The 19,248-nt window shown below is 41.9% G+C and overlaps 1 protein-coding gene across 50 annotated transcripts in view; it reads right to left on the reverse strand.

Annotated features, from left to right (window-relative positions):
• The window catches only part of Sorbs1 (sorbin and SH3 domain containing 1), a 227,199-nt gene that overhangs the window by 97,834 nt on the left and 110,117 nt on the right, over positions 1-19,248 (reverse strand). For 34 of the 50 annotated variants that reach the window (XM_033761268.1, XM_033761266.1, XM_033761262.1 and 31 more), the window contains 5 exons: positions 17,171-17,239; positions 14,369-14,464; positions 12,047-12,175; positions 2,960-2,986; positions 2,717-2,829 (listed from right to left, as the gene is read on the reverse strand). In XM_033761268.1, the coding sequence (XP_033617159.1) occupies positions 2,717-2,829; positions 2,960-2,986; positions 12,047-12,175; positions 14,369-14,464; positions 17,171-17,239 (434 nt within the window). The remainder of the gene's footprint in view (positions 1-2,716; positions 2,830-2,959; positions 2,987-12,046; positions 12,176-14,368; positions 14,465-17,170; positions 17,240-19,248) is intronic. The other 16 variants (XM_033761258.1, XM_033761264.1, XM_033761274.1 and 13 more) reach the window with 3 other exon arrangements.

Consider the following 19,248-nt stretch of genomic DNA (forward strand, 5'->3'; position numbering starts at 1 on the left):
ACTTGGCTTATAGTTTATACAGTTCCGGGAGCTAACTACACTTCCACTGGGTATGACCATGATGATAATGATGTTACAAAACACTCGGCTACCTCTTCCTTGAGAGGAGGGCAGTAGGTCCAGGTTTACAGAACACAGTATTCCCATCTGGCCCATGGGTCTCTTGGACCTTAACTCATACTTATAAGAATATATTCAAATGGGCTGGGGATTTAGCCCAGTGCTTCTGCTGCCTGCCTCTCAAGCACAAGGTTTCAATCCCTGGTACCAAAAAAAAAGAATATACTCATCAGAAAACAGGGTTGTAAGAGTTCTCTTCAGCCGAAATCAAGCCAAAGCAGTGCCCAGCCCAGTCCAACACAACTTCCCTTGGTTTTGTTGAAGCCAATGCCTCCTTATAAATCTGATAATGGCTATATATTCAAGAATTCATGTTTACATTCAGAAAATAAATCTAAAAATTAATGCATAACCTAAAGGTTCTTGAAATTTAGTTGACCAATTTTTCATTGAATATGCAGAATAAAGATACTGTATCAGCCATTTACCACACTCCCTTAAAGAAGCCCCACTTTAAAAAAAGAAAGTTAATGACAGATAAGAAAACCCCTTATTTAGGATGCTTAGCCTTATTAAGAAGCTAAGAGTGGTGCCTGTAACCCCAGAACTCTGGGAGGCTGAGACAGAAGGGTCACAAGTTTGAGCACAGCCTCACAAATTCTGTGAGACTCTGTCTCAAAATAAAATATTTTTAAAAGTTGGATTAGGAGCTGGGGAGGTAGCTCAGTGCAAAGACTGGTTCAATTCCCAGAACCATTTAAAAAATAAAATAAATTCCTTCAGGACAATATTTCTTAAAAGAGTGATAGGAGCACAACAGAGTATATAATAAAGTTATTAAAATAAATGTATTTAAAAGGAATTTTTCTTTACTTCCCATCCTCTTGAAATGATTTCTTAAAAAGAGGTACAGTGGTACCTCAGTTCACGAATCCTTTTGTTTGCAAACAATTTGGTTCACAAACAGAAATGTTGGGCAAATTCTGCATTGGGTGACAAACATGACCATCTTTCCCACACAAACACAATGTGTGGCCATCTTTTCTAGAATTGTATAACAAACTTAGTTTGTGAACAAAGGTATTACTGTATTTACAAAGACAAAAGGAATTACTGAGTTATCCTATGTGCTAAGTCGATGACAGAAAACAATGTGCTTCTACATTTCCTTTGAATTCATTAGCACTGCTTTCCAATCTCAACAGAGCTAACTGTGTACATTCTTGAGATGGCTGAGAAGGAAGCATGTGTGCCCTAGGCTGCAGATTTGTACATTCAAAAAAGTTCCCGAAATGGGAACTTCAGGAGGGCAGGCACATTCACAACTACTGATTCTAACAGGGGCTCAGGATACAATGTCTGTACTGGCAGGGGAAGTATTAAGTCATGGCAGATGATGGAAAGGCTTAATGGTGCTTCATACAAGGCACACAAGGGCTCAATACTAGCCTGAGAAGACAGAGGCCAGCAGAAACAAAGGAAGACATCGTCTCTGGTTTGGCTTCATTGCAGAGGCCAGAGCAACTTTATGTCCTCATAGGCAAGAGCCACAAGATCACTAGAGAAGAGCGGTGAGAACTAGGAAAGATCTGTAGAAATTCCAAGTTCCCTGCCAGCTCTGGGAACACCTTCAGGGAGAAGCACAGGAAAGAGGACCACAAAAAGAATACATTTTTGCAAGTATGACTACAGTAAGTCCCTGACTTATAAACATTAAAGTTGTGAACTTTCAGAGGTATACTGTATAAGATTCTCAGGTGGGGCTGGGGATTTAGCTCAGTGTTGCTCCTGCCTTGCAAGTACAAGGTCCAGAGTTTGATCCCCAGTACCAATAATAATAATAATTAATAATAATGAGATTCACAGGTGTACTGTGTAAGACGCACTTTGTCGAATTATGAACAAATCTGATTTATAAACATTCTCCCAGAATGAAACTCATTCATAAGTCAGGGATTTACTGTAGCACCACTTTCTTTAAGAGAAAAGAGTTCTCCATTCCATGAAAGAGCACTATATCAAGAGGGAAGGAAAGGGAGGAAGACTAAGAACACCAGCTAGGAGAAAAGACCTAAGCAAAATTATCCCTATTCCAAGTTGTACAGCTTTGGGGAATTTTCTGTTCTAAGGTAGAGCCAGGGTGTGTAAATGAGTCTGTACCATCATTTTAACTTCAATCTGTAGGACTGGGCTCTTGGATTTCATCTGGCCACAGCTACATGATAATAATCTGTGAGGATACAGTTGCTTGAACTCTTAGAGCCCCAACTCCAGAATATTAATGAAACAAACACAAGAAGCACTCTTCTCTTAAATATTACATTCTAAAGAGTTTTATAAAAATAAACTCAGACTTTTTCCTGCTTACTCAATCTAAATGAATTCTCTCTTTCAGAACATTTCCCCATACATATCAAACCTAGAAAACATCAGGCCTATTTCCAGTACCCTGGTAGAGCCCAACCTCATCCCATGACTCTACTGCTCTTGACTCTGACTCTCCGCCTAACTTTACTCCTTGCACAGCTTTTCTGCAGTTAGTTAAAAGCTAGTGCATGATTCAGCTGAGCAAATAAGAAGTTAAAGGTCTTGGATAAAAGATTAGTAAACTAATGCCACTCACTGATTCCCACCCTGCCCATAGGCACATGCCTACCTGGGGCTTGTCGGCCAGAAGGCTGGGATGCACACTTCTGTAACCTTTGGCAGCAAGAGGAGAGGGCTGGGCATTCCCATTGGCATCAGCACCGGAAGAAAGCCTCCACTCATCTAAAAGAATAAAAAACAGAAACAATAACAACAAAAACTAGTAACACATAAGCAACATCCACTGGTTCCCACCTAGTTCAGGGGTCCCTGTTAGAAAGCAGCAATAGTAAGAATGCAAGAGAAACCATACCTGCTGAAGACTTTTCCGCCTCCAGACCTATGTGTAGGGCACAAAGAATGAAAACAAGAAGAAAAGGAAGAAAACAGAAATGGTTACATATGCAGAAATAAGCATGAGCTACAAAGAAGGATGAAAATCCAGTACCCTGTTGTCTGACACAAAGTGCCCTCAGTCACGATGGCCTGATTACCATAGGAACCCACTCTAAACTATGATGTGCTCACAGGCACTGACCTTTGAAAACACAAGGCCCACATTCACAGGAATGAAGAAACAACTGTTCCTTGACATTCTTATTTTACAGACAAAAAGGCAATAGAACTCTCTACTGCCCAGTCCCTACTCACTAACTCTCATTCCCCATTCCCCATGCCTACTGTGGGCTCAGAATGACTGCTCCTTATGAGCAGGCCAGGCTAAATAATGGGCCCTGGAGAGGAAATACCTGGGACCTTTTTCCAGGGTGGTATGCTGTACTAATGGTAGAACATGATTTAAGGCCAAGGATATCTGTTGTGATATGTTGTATTGGGATTGTTTTGATGGTGGGCTGTTTTGTTTTGTTTTTGTCTCTGCCTGCTTACCTTCTTTAAAAAGCCAGTAAATATCTGAAATCTAATCACACTTCCTGAATAATCATTATGCTCCAAGGCACCCTTGTATCCCTTCAGCCTTCCCAGTCATTGCCTATTGTATTTTAGAGTCTCTAACTCTCTCCCAGTTTAACCCACCAGCACCATGAAGCAATAGTGCCTAGTGGTTATGCTCAAGTGGCAAGGCAGCTAGACCTTAATTCAAATCCTGGCTCTACCACCTATGAGCTTTATGATTCTGAGGCTGCAAGCCTCAATTTGCCCATCTTAATAATGGGGAAAATAATATACATGCTTCATTAGTGTTGTGATAAGAATTAAACGACCTAAAGCATGTGAAATGCTTGGCACAGTGCCTGGCAAAACTCATAAATGTTTGCTATTTAACATCATCTTCTGTATTGCCTTTTGTCTCTAGAATGCTGTATCCTCATCTTGCCCAGGGGTCCACAAGCTTTTTCTACAAAGACCCAGATAATAAATATTTCAGTTCCTGTGGTCCACATGATCTCAGTCACAACATGAGATTGAGCATCGCAAATCTGAAAATGCATGATACTCCAAAATCTGAAACGTTTTGAGCACCAATATTATGGCATAAGTAAAAAATTCCACATCTAACCTTATGTGATAGGTTCTGGTCAAAAAGCAAGTGTATTGAAAATACTGTATAAAATTTCCCTAACAGTTGGGGTTGTGATTCAGTGACAGAGAACTTGCCTAGCATATATGATGCCCTGAATCCAATACCCGTCACCACATAGATAAAGCAAACAAACTACTGGAATAAATAATGATGAAATAATATCTCTATTAAAAAATACCTTCCTATATGAATATAAGGTATATATTAATTAATTTCACATTTATACTTAAGGTTATTTTCTTACCATATCTCATTATGTATAAGCAAATATTTCAAATCTGAAAAAAATACCTGAAATCACAAATATTTCTGGTCTCAAGTACTTTTTTTTTTCTCATTGAGTTTACTGGAACTTTTTAGGTATACAGTACAGTTATATTCATCATTGGGATCTTGTACCTTTACAAGACAGGTCTTAGTTCTCATTTTTTCCCCATACCCTTCCACTCCCTTCACCCCTTCCTCCCTTTCCTATTTACAAAAACTTTTATTTCCATTTTTTCATTTTCTCAGATTATTTTTCTTTTCCCTTATTTCCTTTCCCCTACCCTCCCCATTTTCCCTACACCTTTAGACCTTTTCCTCCTACTTCACATTGTCAATTATACTATTAGGATCTTATTTACAGTTATACTTTTTCACACCAGAGAAACTACTAGGTATTTACACATGTGTGACTTGTTTATTTCCCTTAAGAGTATAACCTCAATATGTATCCATTTCCCTATGAATGACTCTTTGAATAAGGGACGCTCAACCCATATCTGACTTGGCCATCACATAACAAGAGTGGCTCCAGACAGTGCATGAATGAGTGTGCATGTCTATGTTCCTATATCCTTTTATTTATGGACATTAACATATGAATTTCATATAATTTTTATGTAATATACAATGCCATTCTTATTCTGAATTTTCTTTCTGCCATTTAAAAACATTAAAAAAAATTCTTATTTTACAAGCTGTAACAAATGCATACATGGGCTAGATTTTATTCATGGCCATAGTTGCCAATGCCTACTGTAGTCCACCCTTTTCTTCCTCCCTCTCCCATCTGCATCTTCTTGTCTCACCCTATGTAATACAAAGGGGACTAATACTACAGCTCTCAAAGCCCAAGCCTCCACTGCAAAGAAGGTCCCTCAGGGACTAAAGATGGACTTTCCAAACTGCAAGTTGATGTGTGCATTTATTGAATGCCTTCCACTGCTACACTTTTATGTCTATTTAGCACTTACTTTAATGTGCATGCCAACTCTGTGATGTAAGTAATCATCCTACTTCATGGATAGAAAAGAAGGAAGCCAAATGACCTGCCCAAAGTCACACAGCCTCACACATGAGGGTACCAAGTAGTCAGCCCAGTTCTCTAGAATCCAAGTACAATGTCCCGCCCACCACCAATAGCTGACAACCATACCACTAGCCACCAAGCAGAAATTACATCCCAGGGAGGTGGTAGGATCAAACAAGTGTCAAAGCAAAATGCAAAGCAGAAGTAAAGGTTTTGACTGATTCACATCCATGTACAGCAGCCATCTATCTGCAACAGAATCACAGAGAATACTTGATTGAATACAGGTCAATCGAACCCACTCCCAGCATTTCTGATGCAGAAGGTGAGTGGTAAGGCTCAAGAATTTTTATTTCTAAAAAGTTCTCACATGGTCCACAGTATGCAGGTGGTCCACAGTATGCTCTTTGAAAACCACTGAAATAAGGCACACTAAAAAAAAAAAATCCTTATTCTAGAAAACTAATTGTATGTACACCTGCTTCTAAAACACAATTTTTATAAGATAACTCAGTTATATACTTTTAGTGACCTGTCCATTAATATTTCTCCTACTTCCTTTAGACAATTCTTACTTTACAGTAGACCCTAGAGTTACAACCAATTTGACATACAATTAACTTACGACCAAAGTCTTGAATTACAATCTGAATGCTAGCCATTTGTGCTTCCAGAGGATCGCAGATACAGATTTAACCCTTAAAGAGTTCTGGAAGGAACATTACAACATCCTTTCCTGTGTGGAGTTAATTGAGAAATCCTGGGCCAATGTCTCTCTAAGGACACTGAGATCTGACTATGTACCAGAGAGAGACTCTGAAGGATGTGTAAAGAAGCCTGAGTCTTCAATTGATCAACCTGAGTTACAACTAATCCTCACAAATGAATTGAGTTCCAAAGGGCCACTGTATCTTCTCCCACCACCAACCACAAATTTGGAGAATGAAAAGATCTTGTGTTTTGCTCACATTATTGCAATATGCTGGCTTGTGTGACCAGAAGCAAGTTTGTTAACCATAAAAAAATTTCTTTTCTCACCTGTAAAACATAATCTTTGGTCCAAATAATCCTCACAGGACTGCTGAACAATCAGAAAACAGGTAACTATATTTAACATTCATTAGTGCTTCCTTGAAGATGCCTGGCTCAGAAAAATTCTCCCATCTGACAGACCCTCTAACATAGGCTGTGAGCATGGTTCTCTGCTCTCCCATCTCTTTCACTCTCCTGTCTTTTTTCCCAAGTTGCAATTTCTGGTCCCACTTTTTCGAATCATTCTTCAAATGTATTAAGTTTACGTAGACACTAAATATCAACAGGCTCTGAGTGATGGGCTATTCCATGAAAATTGTAAATTCTTATACTAATTTGGGGACACATTATTTTGCCCATTTGTGGTTCCCAATCGGGTTGGTTCTATTCAAATGATACTGTCAAATAAATGTGTCATGGAAAGTTGAGGTGTGACTATCCTTCCAAACCTCTAGGTATTCTAAAGGGATGATCATTCTGGCATCTGATTACCTTGTATGTCTTCATCCTCTGTCTTATTAACTACAAATTCCCATCAAATGAGCCAGTTCATCTATGAAGTGGACACGGATCTCTTCTTTGAGTCACGAGGAATAAATTAAAATACATGAAATAATGTGTGTATTATAAAATTGGAGTCTGAAGCACAACGGAAGAAAAGCCCCATAGACATGAACTACAATCACTGATCTCCACTGGAATAGCTCAAGAGCATATCTTTGGGAATTGATCCATTTTTTGCTTCACATTCCAAATCTTTAAAATTATTCCCCTGACCTAGCCCAACAAGGCAGTTCCTAGGAACTCTTTCAGCGGTTTTCTCTTCTGTGTTGAAGGAGAGCTGCACTTCTGATTCTCATCACCTTTTGCCTGGAAAGCTGATAGCAGCCCAAGTGTGTGGGATGAAATCTTACATATATAATCATTAATTATTAAGTCCTCCTGATTGAAGAGACTGTCAAAATACTTCTTATAATAAATGTTACCTTAAAGCTCCTGAGGTGGGAGAGAAGGGAGGCCTTGGAAAGTTAGCTTCTAGATAGATTATTTTGCATTAAATTTAAATTATTTTGCCTTGTCTTTTCTTCCATTTTCTCTTTATTTAAAATCTTTTCTGGGCTGTGGCTATAAGCCTCCTGCTATTTTTCTTTTATCCAGTTGGTCAAAATTTTCTGTGCTACTTCATTTTGGCTTGTTCTAATGTTTTCGTTTGTTTCTGATGATCAGTCAGTCTTGGGATCTTAAGATAATTTTCACTGAGTCAGTCTTGATGTGTTCTAGAAGTATACTCAAGAAGCAGATGACAGGTGTTAAAATTAGGTGAGTGTTCTGAATCCTATTTGGGTTTACATTTTACTTTAACTGTGTATTAGAAAATTTAAATTTACCCAAAAAAGGTGTCTGGCCTTTGCCCTCTCCTTTTGGGAAATAATCACTAAATCCTTGGAATGACATCTAATAGGAATGTCTTTGTTTATCTGAGAGCTTTGAGTCACACTAATAGTGTGATTTGGGATGTGGGCTTTGAGGAAACAGGAGCTCTGCCTCCTACTGGAGTCTAAGATGGGCAGTGGGGTATGTCTATGTACTGGAGACAGAGTAAAAACGCATCACAAAAATAGAGGTAAACCTCCTGATTGGTAATACCACAAACATACTTTGAGACATTTGAACAGACTGGGAAATAATGTGTCCTGACTTCATGTAAGGAGGACAATGGGTAGCTCTAGTAACTCCTCAGACTCCACACTCTGCATTTTTTCTCTTGGATGATTTTAATCTCTATCTTTTCCCTATAACAAACTGTAGCTATTAGTACAACAGCTTTCACTGAACCTGAAAGTGGTTTTCAGAATTCCCAGAATTTGCACTTGTCAGAGGTGAGGGTGCCCCCTTGTGGGTACTTCTCTCTCTCCCTCTCTCTCTCTCTCTCTCTCTCTCTCTCTTATAATGTCTTTTCTACTGCTAATGTGGAAAGCAAATATGATAGTCAAACCATAAGAAATGGGTTGATCGTAGGCCCAAGAATTTTTATCCTTAAAGATAACTTTGCAGTGAAGAATAAGAAGCAAAGACTGGGGCCAACTGGCACAGAATTAACAAAATGCAAAGGCTAACTAACCTAGACCCTGGCATTTAAGTCAAAACACAGGAGAGGATTCATGAAACCACAAGGTCTTCAAGCTATACCGCACTGAAACTTGGTACTGTACCCACAACAACTCAGGTTTCTTTTCCCCTTGAGTAGAGGATGCTGGTGACCTTGCTCTGAACCAACACAGCCAACACCCGGATGTGGCAAGGTGAACGGGAAACAAGTACAAGGTAATGAGGCTTCACCCAGCAGCAAGGAGTCAGTACTAAGATTACTGCCATTCCTTTCAGATGGTTATGATCCAAAAATGAGGGTCCACAGAGTTCAGAATACTGGACAGGAAGCCATGGTCATGGACCTGGGACCCAGTTGTCACGTGAAAGCAGGAGTCTGGGATGTGAGTTTAAACTTGGCATCTCCTAGGATTCCACCTTTCACTCTACTTCAGGGGACAATTCCATACTCCTAAAATTCACTTACGCAGATAGCTCCCAAATCTATACCTTGGACTCCAATTTTCCAAAGGCTAATTAGAAGATTTCTCCTAGAAGCCCTTCCCTTGCCAAGACACTCAATATGCCTAAAAATGGAATTCAAATTCCTTTCAACCCTCTTCACAAATTCCCCATCTTAACAAATGCCACAATTATCCTCCTAGAAAACCATGGAAGATACTTCTGGTTAACAGAGTCTCGTCTCTCATTGAGCCCTGTCATTTCATTTGATTCCACCCAAATTGCCCAAATGTACAATCTAGAATTTATTCCCAATAAATGGGATTCTGTTTGTGTCAGGTTAATTTCCACACTTCCAAAGGTCAAGGAGCATTTTGTAACATTTAGAAAGACTTCAAAAGCATCTTGCCTAAGTCCCTCATACCTTATTGGGCTTCAGAGTCACTGTGACTTATAGCCAGAAAGCAGGGTAGGGAACTACAAGCCCCTGGCTGACTCTTCTGTTGCAACAAACTGCCTTTTTCCCTCACCTTAGTTCCCAGAATTACTCTTTTTCCTCCTTTCTCTCTATTTCTCATCACAATTCCCAGTGGCCTGCTTAGCTCCTGGCCCACAGGTTATGTTGAATGAATACAAGTTCATTTAGATTAATCTCAACTTACCAGAGGAAAATAATTTACTATAAGGTGCACACCCTGATAGCTAAACCCTCAATTCTTCTACATATTTTAAAACACTTTGAGGGCCGGGGATTTAGCTCAGTGGTTCTGCCACCTTCCTTGCAAGCACAAGGGCCCAAGTTCGATCCCTGCTACCAAATAAATAAATAAATAAATAAACAAACAATTTGGTAAAGATTTGGTGAAAGGTTTTAACTAAATCTCTTTTCACCAAAATTAGGATAAAAGAAAAATTTATTAGAAAAAAATAAAATCCAAAATTCGTTAGTAGAAATGTGTAAGACACAGAACTTATCCTTGGACAAGAGAGTGCTTTCTAGACTGCATCAAATCTACCTGTGGTTGTAGCACAAGGTGAGAGTACTATTTAATCTACATTAGTGTACACTGTAACACTAGAGGGAGCCCCAGGCCCCACTCCTTGGCCATGTCTATTCTCAGCCCGAGAATGGGCTTGTTAAGGTCACCCTACTGGGACACAGGGATTCTCTAGTCCTCCCATAACTTCCAGCTCGGGAACTGCCTCTTTCTAGTTAGACCGAGAGATGCTGGTTTAGGAGGGCCTTGAAAAAAAAAAATCATTTAGCCTTCTCTCCTCAACCCCACCTTCCCAGAAAAGAGAGAACTGCAACAGTTCAGGAATCAGCTGTGGGTTCAGGGACAAAAGAAAAAGAAGCTATTCGGTCCATTTTTAATGCCGGAAGCTGCTCAGGCCTTCCCTGGGTCTACAAAGAAGCCCTCCATAGGTACCAACACTAACAGGAAGGTAACACTAACCTGATCTTTTCCTGGGGCACCTGCCTCAGTACCTGCTCTGGGTACCTGAGACAAAAAGAAAGTCAGTCTCAGGGTGCTGGGCCCTGACCATCTCCATCATACACGATTCTACTTTACTACCCACACACGCCTCCTACTGCACCAGAAGGGTCTGTGTGCCCAACTTTCTTTCCTCTCTGATTCCAATGGATCAGTCAGCCTTTCACTTCATTTTCTCTCTTCATTTTCTTCAAAAGAAAAAAAAAAAAGACCTCATCTCCCTTAGAGTCCTCAAATATGGTCTTTGGGCCAGCAGCATCCTCATGATCTAAGGACTTGTCGAGAAGGCAAAACCGGGCTGTGGATTTAGCTCAGTGGTGTCGCTGCCTGCCTCGCAAGCACAAGGACCCAAGTTCAATCCCTGGTACCAAAAAAAATAAAATAAAATAAAATGCAAAACCTCAGATCCCACTTCAGACCTGCAAGCAGGAATCACAAAGTCTAAAACTCTGGGCTGGGGCCAAGAAACTTTCCTTTCCCCTACTGGGGGTTTTGATGCTGACAGCATGAAATCCATGGTACTGTAGAGAGAGTGGGCTTCCTGTCCCTCAACTAATTGCACCAGTGGAACCACAGAGTCAGCATTGCCGGATGCTAGAATGAGCTTTGTAAAGCCCTCTCTAGAAAGGCCAAAATAACCCGAATCCTCATCTAATAATAGCACCTAACACCTTAACAGTTTACTCAAGCCCTATTGTAAAACATTTCACAACCATCTTCCTCACAATAATCCTGTGTGGCAGGTACAATGATCAACCCCATTCCACAGATGACATCTTTGATGTGGAGAGAGAGAGTACAATACATTGTCTGAGGTTACACAGCCACCAGGTGGTAGTGGCAGGATGTGAACACAGATCTACCACATTCCAAATGCCCAGGTCTAACGCCCAACACCATGTAATAGACACTCGGGTTTCTCACGTTACGGATCAGGGTGGGCAGGGGGATGTCACACGGACTCCTTCCATCTCTCTCAGGTCTTAGGCTGCACTAACTTACGACTGCTCTCCTAATCCCACTCCTTCCACTGTCTTCCATCACAGGTCTGATCCCTGCTACTTTTGCTTTCTAGGTCGTTCAGCCTCCCCTGGCTTTTTCTACAGTCAACCCTGCCCACTTAGCTCAAAAGAAAGATGAGCTCAGAGAAGTTCAATATCCAGGGCTTCTCACCATATGCTCCCTAGGCCCAAAACCTCATCTGTCCACTTGAATTCAGTCTTCAGAGCACAAGTTGGTGTAAAGTCAAAGCTCAGATAAAACTGGGGTCATTGCTATGTCTTTACCAAAAACATGTGACTACCTGTCAGTCCAAGGGTCAGATACTACTCATCATAGAAGAGACAAGAAGCCAGCTTTCCCAGGGGCCCCCAAGAGCATCAGGTGACAGAAGAATTCAAACCCACATAAGCAAAAGCACGATGATCTTCCCATATGGTTTTGGACATCCCCAGACCCCTTCCCTCAGTCTCAGGGTTAGCACACCTGGCTTGCTTTCATGTTCCAGGGTTTCCTGAGGGCTCACAGGGCTACTGGCTGGGGATTCCCCATAGGAGGACGAGGCCCGGAGAGTCACTGCTCCTTTTCCAGTGCAGATTTTTGTAGGATCCATATCTGAAAACAAATTACACAAGACAAAACATTGCATCCAAGACTCTAGAAAGATTAAAACAATAGTCAGCAAATTTTTGCAGCACAGGAAATGAGATGAATTTGACTACACTACTCAAAGTCTTCGAGCAATCATGGCCAATGGAAATATGTGGGTGGTGGAGAGGAACAAGTCAAACCATTTCCAGAGGTTTGTCACGCATCATGAGATTAGTGGAAAATGGAGGCAACGGTGAGTTCTGAGTAAATGTAGGAGTTACTATATCAGCTGAAAATGACTGAAAATGAAAGCAGGTTATTTATTTTATCGAATGAGGTTTAGGTTGATAAGCATACTTCTGGTCAATTAGTAAGTCATGTTTCAAGAAAGAGTTCAAGAAAAATCTTTCAAGCTTCATATTAAAGAGCAAATTGGCAACACAGGGAGTTAAGGAGATGTTCTGAGAAGGATCACTGTTCTGTAGTTCTCTAGAGGGAAAAAGAGAAAGCAAACCTCCTGGTATCTCCAAGTCAAGAACCCTAACGAGATGAGACAGAAGGATATGTAGCCTCACATTCCAAATGCAATGAAGAGAACTCAACAAGCAAGATGACTAAAAAGGCTCATCCCCCAAAAGCACCATTCAGTGGTATTCCCTAGACACTTCATGGGGCCTTGGCCTCTTTACCAGGGCCTAATACAGACCCAAGACATCTCTGAGTTCCCTTGAGAAGGGTGTAAAAGTACAGTGTTCACCTTAGCCAAGGGAGACACATTTCAAGGCCACACAGTACTGACCCTGACACATGCTTTGTTCTTCCCTGAACATGTGTGCCTCTGATAGTTTAACTTATAAATTAGTCATAGCAAGAGATTAACAACTATAATAATAAAATAAAATAATAATATGCTATAATAAAAGCTATTTAAAATTTAAGAATCGTTTATTTCTGCAATTTTTCATTTAATATAGGCACAGCTCTCCATGGGTCACTGAAACCACAGAAAGTGAAACCACAGTTAAGGAGGCTATTGCAATCTTCAACAGATCTGGATGCCCATCCTCCACGAAAATCACTAATGAGGATGCAGGAAACCAGTCCTGACCACACAATTCTAGAAAGCACATGTGCCAAGTGTTTCTTTACGTGCAGATGAGCTGAGCTGAACTTCACACTTATTTGGGGTCTTTTCTTTTCCAAATTATTCATAGCCTGGATCCTTGACCTAAAATTGCCACAATTAGGATTATGGGTAAATAGGATTATTAGGAATGCTCAGGGGCTTGCATTCAGGCAGGATGTGGTTCTGTGTCCATTTCATTTCCATTCCTATTTGAGGTCAGAGAGAAGCAAAGCTTCTTTTCTCCTTGCTTTCTATTCAAGCCGCCATCTCCCAACAACTCGGAACACTCACTAGTGTTGCAGAGGAGGATAAATCTGCCTATCAGCCTTTTCCTGGCAACTTGCAGCTGCCACTAAGACATCTGACTTGCCCAACCTATGGAAGGGCAATTGATGTCACAAAACTATTTGGAAAACTGCTTCGTGCTCATTTCTAACAGATAATGGGCAAAGCAGCAAATCCGCAGTCCATCCTTAGATTCCTGAACAACCAGATTTACCTACTTTCTCTAAGTGCCATGGGAGAAAGGGCAGCCCAAGCTTTGTTTGTACCACTTAGGACAGCAAATGGTCTGAGCCAGAGCTGACATCTGAATTGTATTCCTGCACCTGCCAGGAGTGTCAGGAAGTGACTATGAAATAGGGTTGCAATGGTGATGCTCTGGGAACTGACAATTCAGGGTTTCTGCTAAAGCAGCTACTTCGAAGTCTACCCAATTCAGAGGTTCCCTGTAAGGTAAGGTGTTTTCTTGGGAAAACTGGAGTTTTCATGAAAGTATTGGTAGTTGCAAACTTCTAGGCAGAGCCTGTAAAGTCTACACAGACCCACCCCAGAATGAACGTTCAGCCTCTGGACAGACCCTTCACCTCAAGAAAGAAGGACAAGGCCTCTGCCTGCTCACTGGCTCCCAGAAACACACACTCAGTAACATATACACACAGAGGAAGAAAGGAAATAAGCTGAGGAAGAGAGAGAAAAACTCCCAATCATACAAGGATTAAGCCTCACAGTATATGTTAGAAGGAAAGAAAAAAAGAAACCATGCATGATCTAACAATTAAAAAGAAAGAAATCAACCCAAGGCAAGATACCTGGAGGGAGGGCCAGGCCTGAAGCATTTTTCACTGTCTTCACAGGAATTATTTTAACAGCAGAAACAGAGCGTGCACGTAAAGGGTCGGCAGTTGCTGAAAACACAAAAGGGTAAATGGTGCATCCAGAAGGAACATTTGGGAAACATTCACGCCATTGAGGAACCAAGCAGGGACAATAGGAGGAAGCCGCCTACTCAAACAGAACCATACAAAGAGCAGGAGATGTAGAAATTAAAATAAGCTGCTTTCTCTCTTTAGAGTGCTGGGCCAAGACAGCAGAAATCTTCTTCAAACCATCACCCAAATACAGTTGGTCAGTGTTTATCTGTGCCTCCTGCCACACGACGAGCTTGCCAGTGCTTTGAACAAAGAGATGTAGAGACACAGATGGTCTGGCAGATAGAGGAAGGGGAGTGTAATCAGGGGCCCCTTGGGAGAATGCTGGATCATTTGCTCTGCAGTAAGGGCTCTGAGGAGAGGGCTATGGCCCAAAGGCCCCAGATGAATGGAAGAAGGAAAGGAACAAGTTCATGAGTTTCCTGGTCCCTACAGCCATTACAGCTGCACCCCCAAAATCATAACTTCTGGGGTCCCAAGGCCCATTCTGATAATCATAGTGTTCAGGCTCCAAGTAAATCAAACCCCATCTGTTAGGAAACAGATGGTCTTACTTAAACCCATCCTTTCCAGGGAAAGAGGTGCCAAGTGTCCAAGCGCATACATAAGACTCCGTGCAGTATCCTGGTCTGGATGTTGACATCCAGCTGAGCTAAAGCAAAGAAGAATCACTGCCTGGGATGCAAGGAAGGCTGTTCTCCTCAAGTCCAAGGTATTTGTGCTTATTTACTGTAGGACCCCTGAAATCCCTGCCTGCCCAGTCTCTAATCTCAATGGTGAGCACATCCCCAAGCTTTCTTGTGAAGTCTCTCTTGTCTCTCTCTTTAAAGGCAGCAAATAAAGATGGCAGCTCTTATCCAATTGTGCCAAAGTCCCTCCTGAGTGCTGCCCGTAGTTCTCAACACCTCAAAGCCACAGCATAACAAGGGGATAAGACCATTTGGAAAAAATAATATCACTGCTAAATCAACAACACACTGGTGAGATTGTGAAGGGGATATGATGGAGGTGGGAGGCTTCTCAGTAGTAGACAGTGTATCTCCCAGCCTGCCACAATGATGCGTCACAAGTCATATGCCAGTTATGCTGTATATGGTTGTCAATAATTAATAATGATTATTCTGTACATATTAATATATAAACATCTATAGCAATCATAAGGACTGCACCTTGTAATCACCAGAGCAACTGGCTACTGTTTTCTGTTCAATAGCAATTGGCTATTGTTTACTGTTTTCGCTGGTAGAAGGGGCTTGGCCAACTGCTCAAGATCATTCAGTTTTTAAGTTCAGAAGCTGAGGCAATTTCAGCTACCTTGGCTCCTGGCTCAGTGACCTCCTTACACCTGCCTCCTAATTTCCGGTCAAAAATCTAATGAAGGAGGGAGCAGACTCCACCTCTACCTACTACCCTCCTCCCACTTCCTTAAGCCTCTGGTATATAAGAATTCACATGGACAGAGTTGATCACTCCATATGTTTTTTTAAGTAAATGGATCCCATCCTTCTTCATGCTCTTCAGTGGATGCTTACACACTCCTCCGTAGCTACTGCATAGGTATTGGCCCGTGATACTCCCTAAGTGGAATTCAGAACAAGATTGTCCAAGACACCAACAAAGCAGACATGTTTCTCACTATGAGAGAAGAAGGGCAGCTAAGCAGAAAGGCGGGGGAATGGGACAGCAGCAGAATACCTCCTGCCTCCAAGTCACCTGGGCCCCATACCCCCATCTTTTCGGCTCTGTACTTTCTCTCAACTGATTCCTTCTGAATTCACACTTTCCTTGTCTCAAAAGGAATACTTGGCTATATCAAAGGGAATTACAAAGACCAGACACATCAAACTTTCTGAAACTATTCTTTAAGAGATGATACATTTTGATTTAAATGCCCCACACCAGGATTTCTACCCTTCTTCTTTGATACCATAAGGTGCAGCTGGGTCAGCATTCATAGAATCACTGGTGCCCAGGATGGAAAGCAGGAATACACATTGCAGAACATTAAATTATACTGTAGGTAAGAACTTACACCCTCTAAAATAAAAGGCTTCCCAAAATATCTCTGTTTGTGAGAGGCAGAACCAGGACCAGAGCCGTATCTCATTACTCCAACTCAGGTGACTGGTCATCCCATACTGCGAAAGTGGTGCTGGGAACTCTACTGCCAGCCTATGTGGGCAGCCCTAGGATTGATCCCCAGGACAGCAAAACAATGAACTTTGAAAATATGAGAGAATGCACATGGAACTAATGTCTTGGAAATAATTTCTTTTAATGATTTAGGCTGTTGCTTCAGAGGGTTGTGAATGTGTCTCTATTTATTATAAGTGCCAGGTGAAATGGCAGATAAAAAGGGTTTCAGGCTAATGAATGCCACTTGTGAATGATGGATGCCTCAGACTGGTAGTTGCTTCATTATTCATAGCAACCTTGTGAGCTAGGAATAGCTTTTCAGTACATCAATTCTCAGTGGGGAAAAAGCAGCCTCACATCTATGAGAAGCAGAAACATGTCCCTGGTCTCAGAAAGTCAGAGTCAGGACCAGGTCTCCAGTTTGTGTGGGCTGATTGGGTAAATGATGCTTTCCCTGGGCAAGTAGGTCAGCCCCAGCCCAACATACTCTGCACCTTCTGGAAATACTTTTTAGTACCAAGCCAGGATTCTCTTAAAGAGCCTTACCTTTGTCTTGCTCGTTGCTGCCAGGTGTCAAGCCATTCAGAACAGCTCGAGAAGTCCCAGCATCACATTCTGAAAGAACAAAGAGAATGAATGAGCCTTGCTACCACACTGCCCAATGGCCACTGAGTGCTGTGAGGCAGGAGGTTCTGGAAACATCGTCAACAAAGGGATCCTGCCCTACAGTCCCTGGAGTGGCTCCATCCACCACCATCACCACCCCATACACACACAAATCCCATTGGCTTTGCCAGGGCTACAAGGACCCCCTCAGGTATCACAAAAGAGTTCTGAGAACACTATACAAAAGTTATTTGGGAATGGGAAGTGTTTGTGGGTGATAAAGATTTTCTTGCTTCATTGCCCTTCTGTCACTTAAACAAAAAAAACTTCCTAACTTCTTCATAATGACATCTCCTGCCTGCCCACTCAAAGGCCAGCTCAGGCACACCCTTTTGCATCCAGAGTCGAGCAAGTAAGACCTGCATCTCAACAAATGATTACATTTAAATTAACAATTGCTATTCTTGATCATTAAAAGCAAACCAACTCACCCACAAGGCCCAAGGGCCACTACAAGGGGACAGAGCTTGAGCAACTCTCTCTGGAGTCAAGACTCTGACTCTTGAGACCTTTCCAGCTGCATTTCCGCCTTTTCTAAGTGTGTCAGAGTTTCAGGCCTTAGGCCAGGAATGCCCATTCCCCTTTTCTAAGCCTGGAGAAATCTTATACATCCTGTGGCTCACCTTAAAGTTCATTTCCTTTGTATCAGTTGAGAATTCTCTGAGTTTTGCTCAGGTGCAGACAACACTGAGGCCCAATCTACCCCGAAATAAATGGCAGAAGGCCAAGGAAATCAGGCAGGCAGGCAGACCCTGTCACCCTGGGACACATGGCCATTATGCCTGGAGGGACCCACAACTGCAAAGAGCCAACCACCTACATGATAACCATAACAACTAAATTTTAAACGTCTGAGGATCTAGGTTCAGCATTCATTCTATAGTTAGCATCTCATTTTACCTGGACAGAGAAGTTAGAAACTACTGTTCTAGAGAAAAGAAAACTAAGGCTCAGAAATGAGGGCAGGCCTAACCCAAATCACTACCCTGGGATGTGCACTGCCACAGATCACTGCTTACCTTCTTCTCCACAATTGGCATAAACATATTGGCTTCCTGGTTTGTTCTATGTTCTATTTCTCTAGATGCTGGGCCTGAAGCCTAGTTCCAAACCCCAGAAGCACATCAGGCTGAGACCAAGCCACCCTACTGAAGCTCTTCACAATAAGCCTTCTAAAGGCTGAATGCCCGACATGAACCACACAGACGGGCCAGCTGGCTGCTGCCTGTGCCACTCCTGAGCAGGGCTTCTACCCCACTCCACCCAGTCCCTGGCTGTGGCCCATTCGTTACATTCACCCGCAGAAGAAGGCTCATTCTCCTGGATGTCGAGGCTTACCTGAGCCCTCATATCTGGGACAGGTGAAAGGACAGTGTGAGCGAGAAGGCTAGAAAGCTAAGAAGAAACCGAAGTTCCACTGCTCCACCATTTGTTCTTTATCCCTTCCTCGGGTCCCCTTGATCACATCATTTTGACCCTGTTCACTCTGTCTTGGGCATCCCTGAGTTCTATGTCCAGCTCAGGTCCATGTTCTTCCTTTACCTTTTTGTCATTTTATCATAACAACCAAATTGAAGGAAATTTTGAAAAAGTGTTTTAAAATCAACAAACCTAATTCTGCAAATGTAAGCTTCTGCCACAGTACGTCAGTGCTCAGCAGCCTGTGTCCACCTCCGTCCTATCACACACAAGCTGGGTGAACCTGGACAGAATGAGTTGCCTCAGCTATGTGTTGAAGGTAGTAAAGCACACCCTCCTTTGGGGATTTCCAGGACAATGAAACAAGATCATGGAAGTAAAGCATTTCCCTCAGTGACTGGCAACCCAGGCAAAAACTAAAAGTAAAAGTGATAAATTATTTCCATGCTGCAATTTCCATACATGATGGTACAAGCAATTGTTTTCCATGTAGTTCCTGCCTTCCCAATGATCTTTTTTTTTTTTTTTTTTTTTTTTTT

Source organism: Fukomys damarensis, unplaced genomic scaffold (assembly GCF_012274545.1).
Source record: "Fukomys damarensis isolate Sample0158 unplaced genomic scaffold, DMR_v1.0_HiC HiC_scaffold_8, whole genome shotgun sequence".
Taxonomy (NCBI): domain Eukaryota; kingdom Metazoa; phylum Chordata; class Mammalia; order Rodentia; family Bathyergidae; genus Fukomys; species Fukomys damarensis.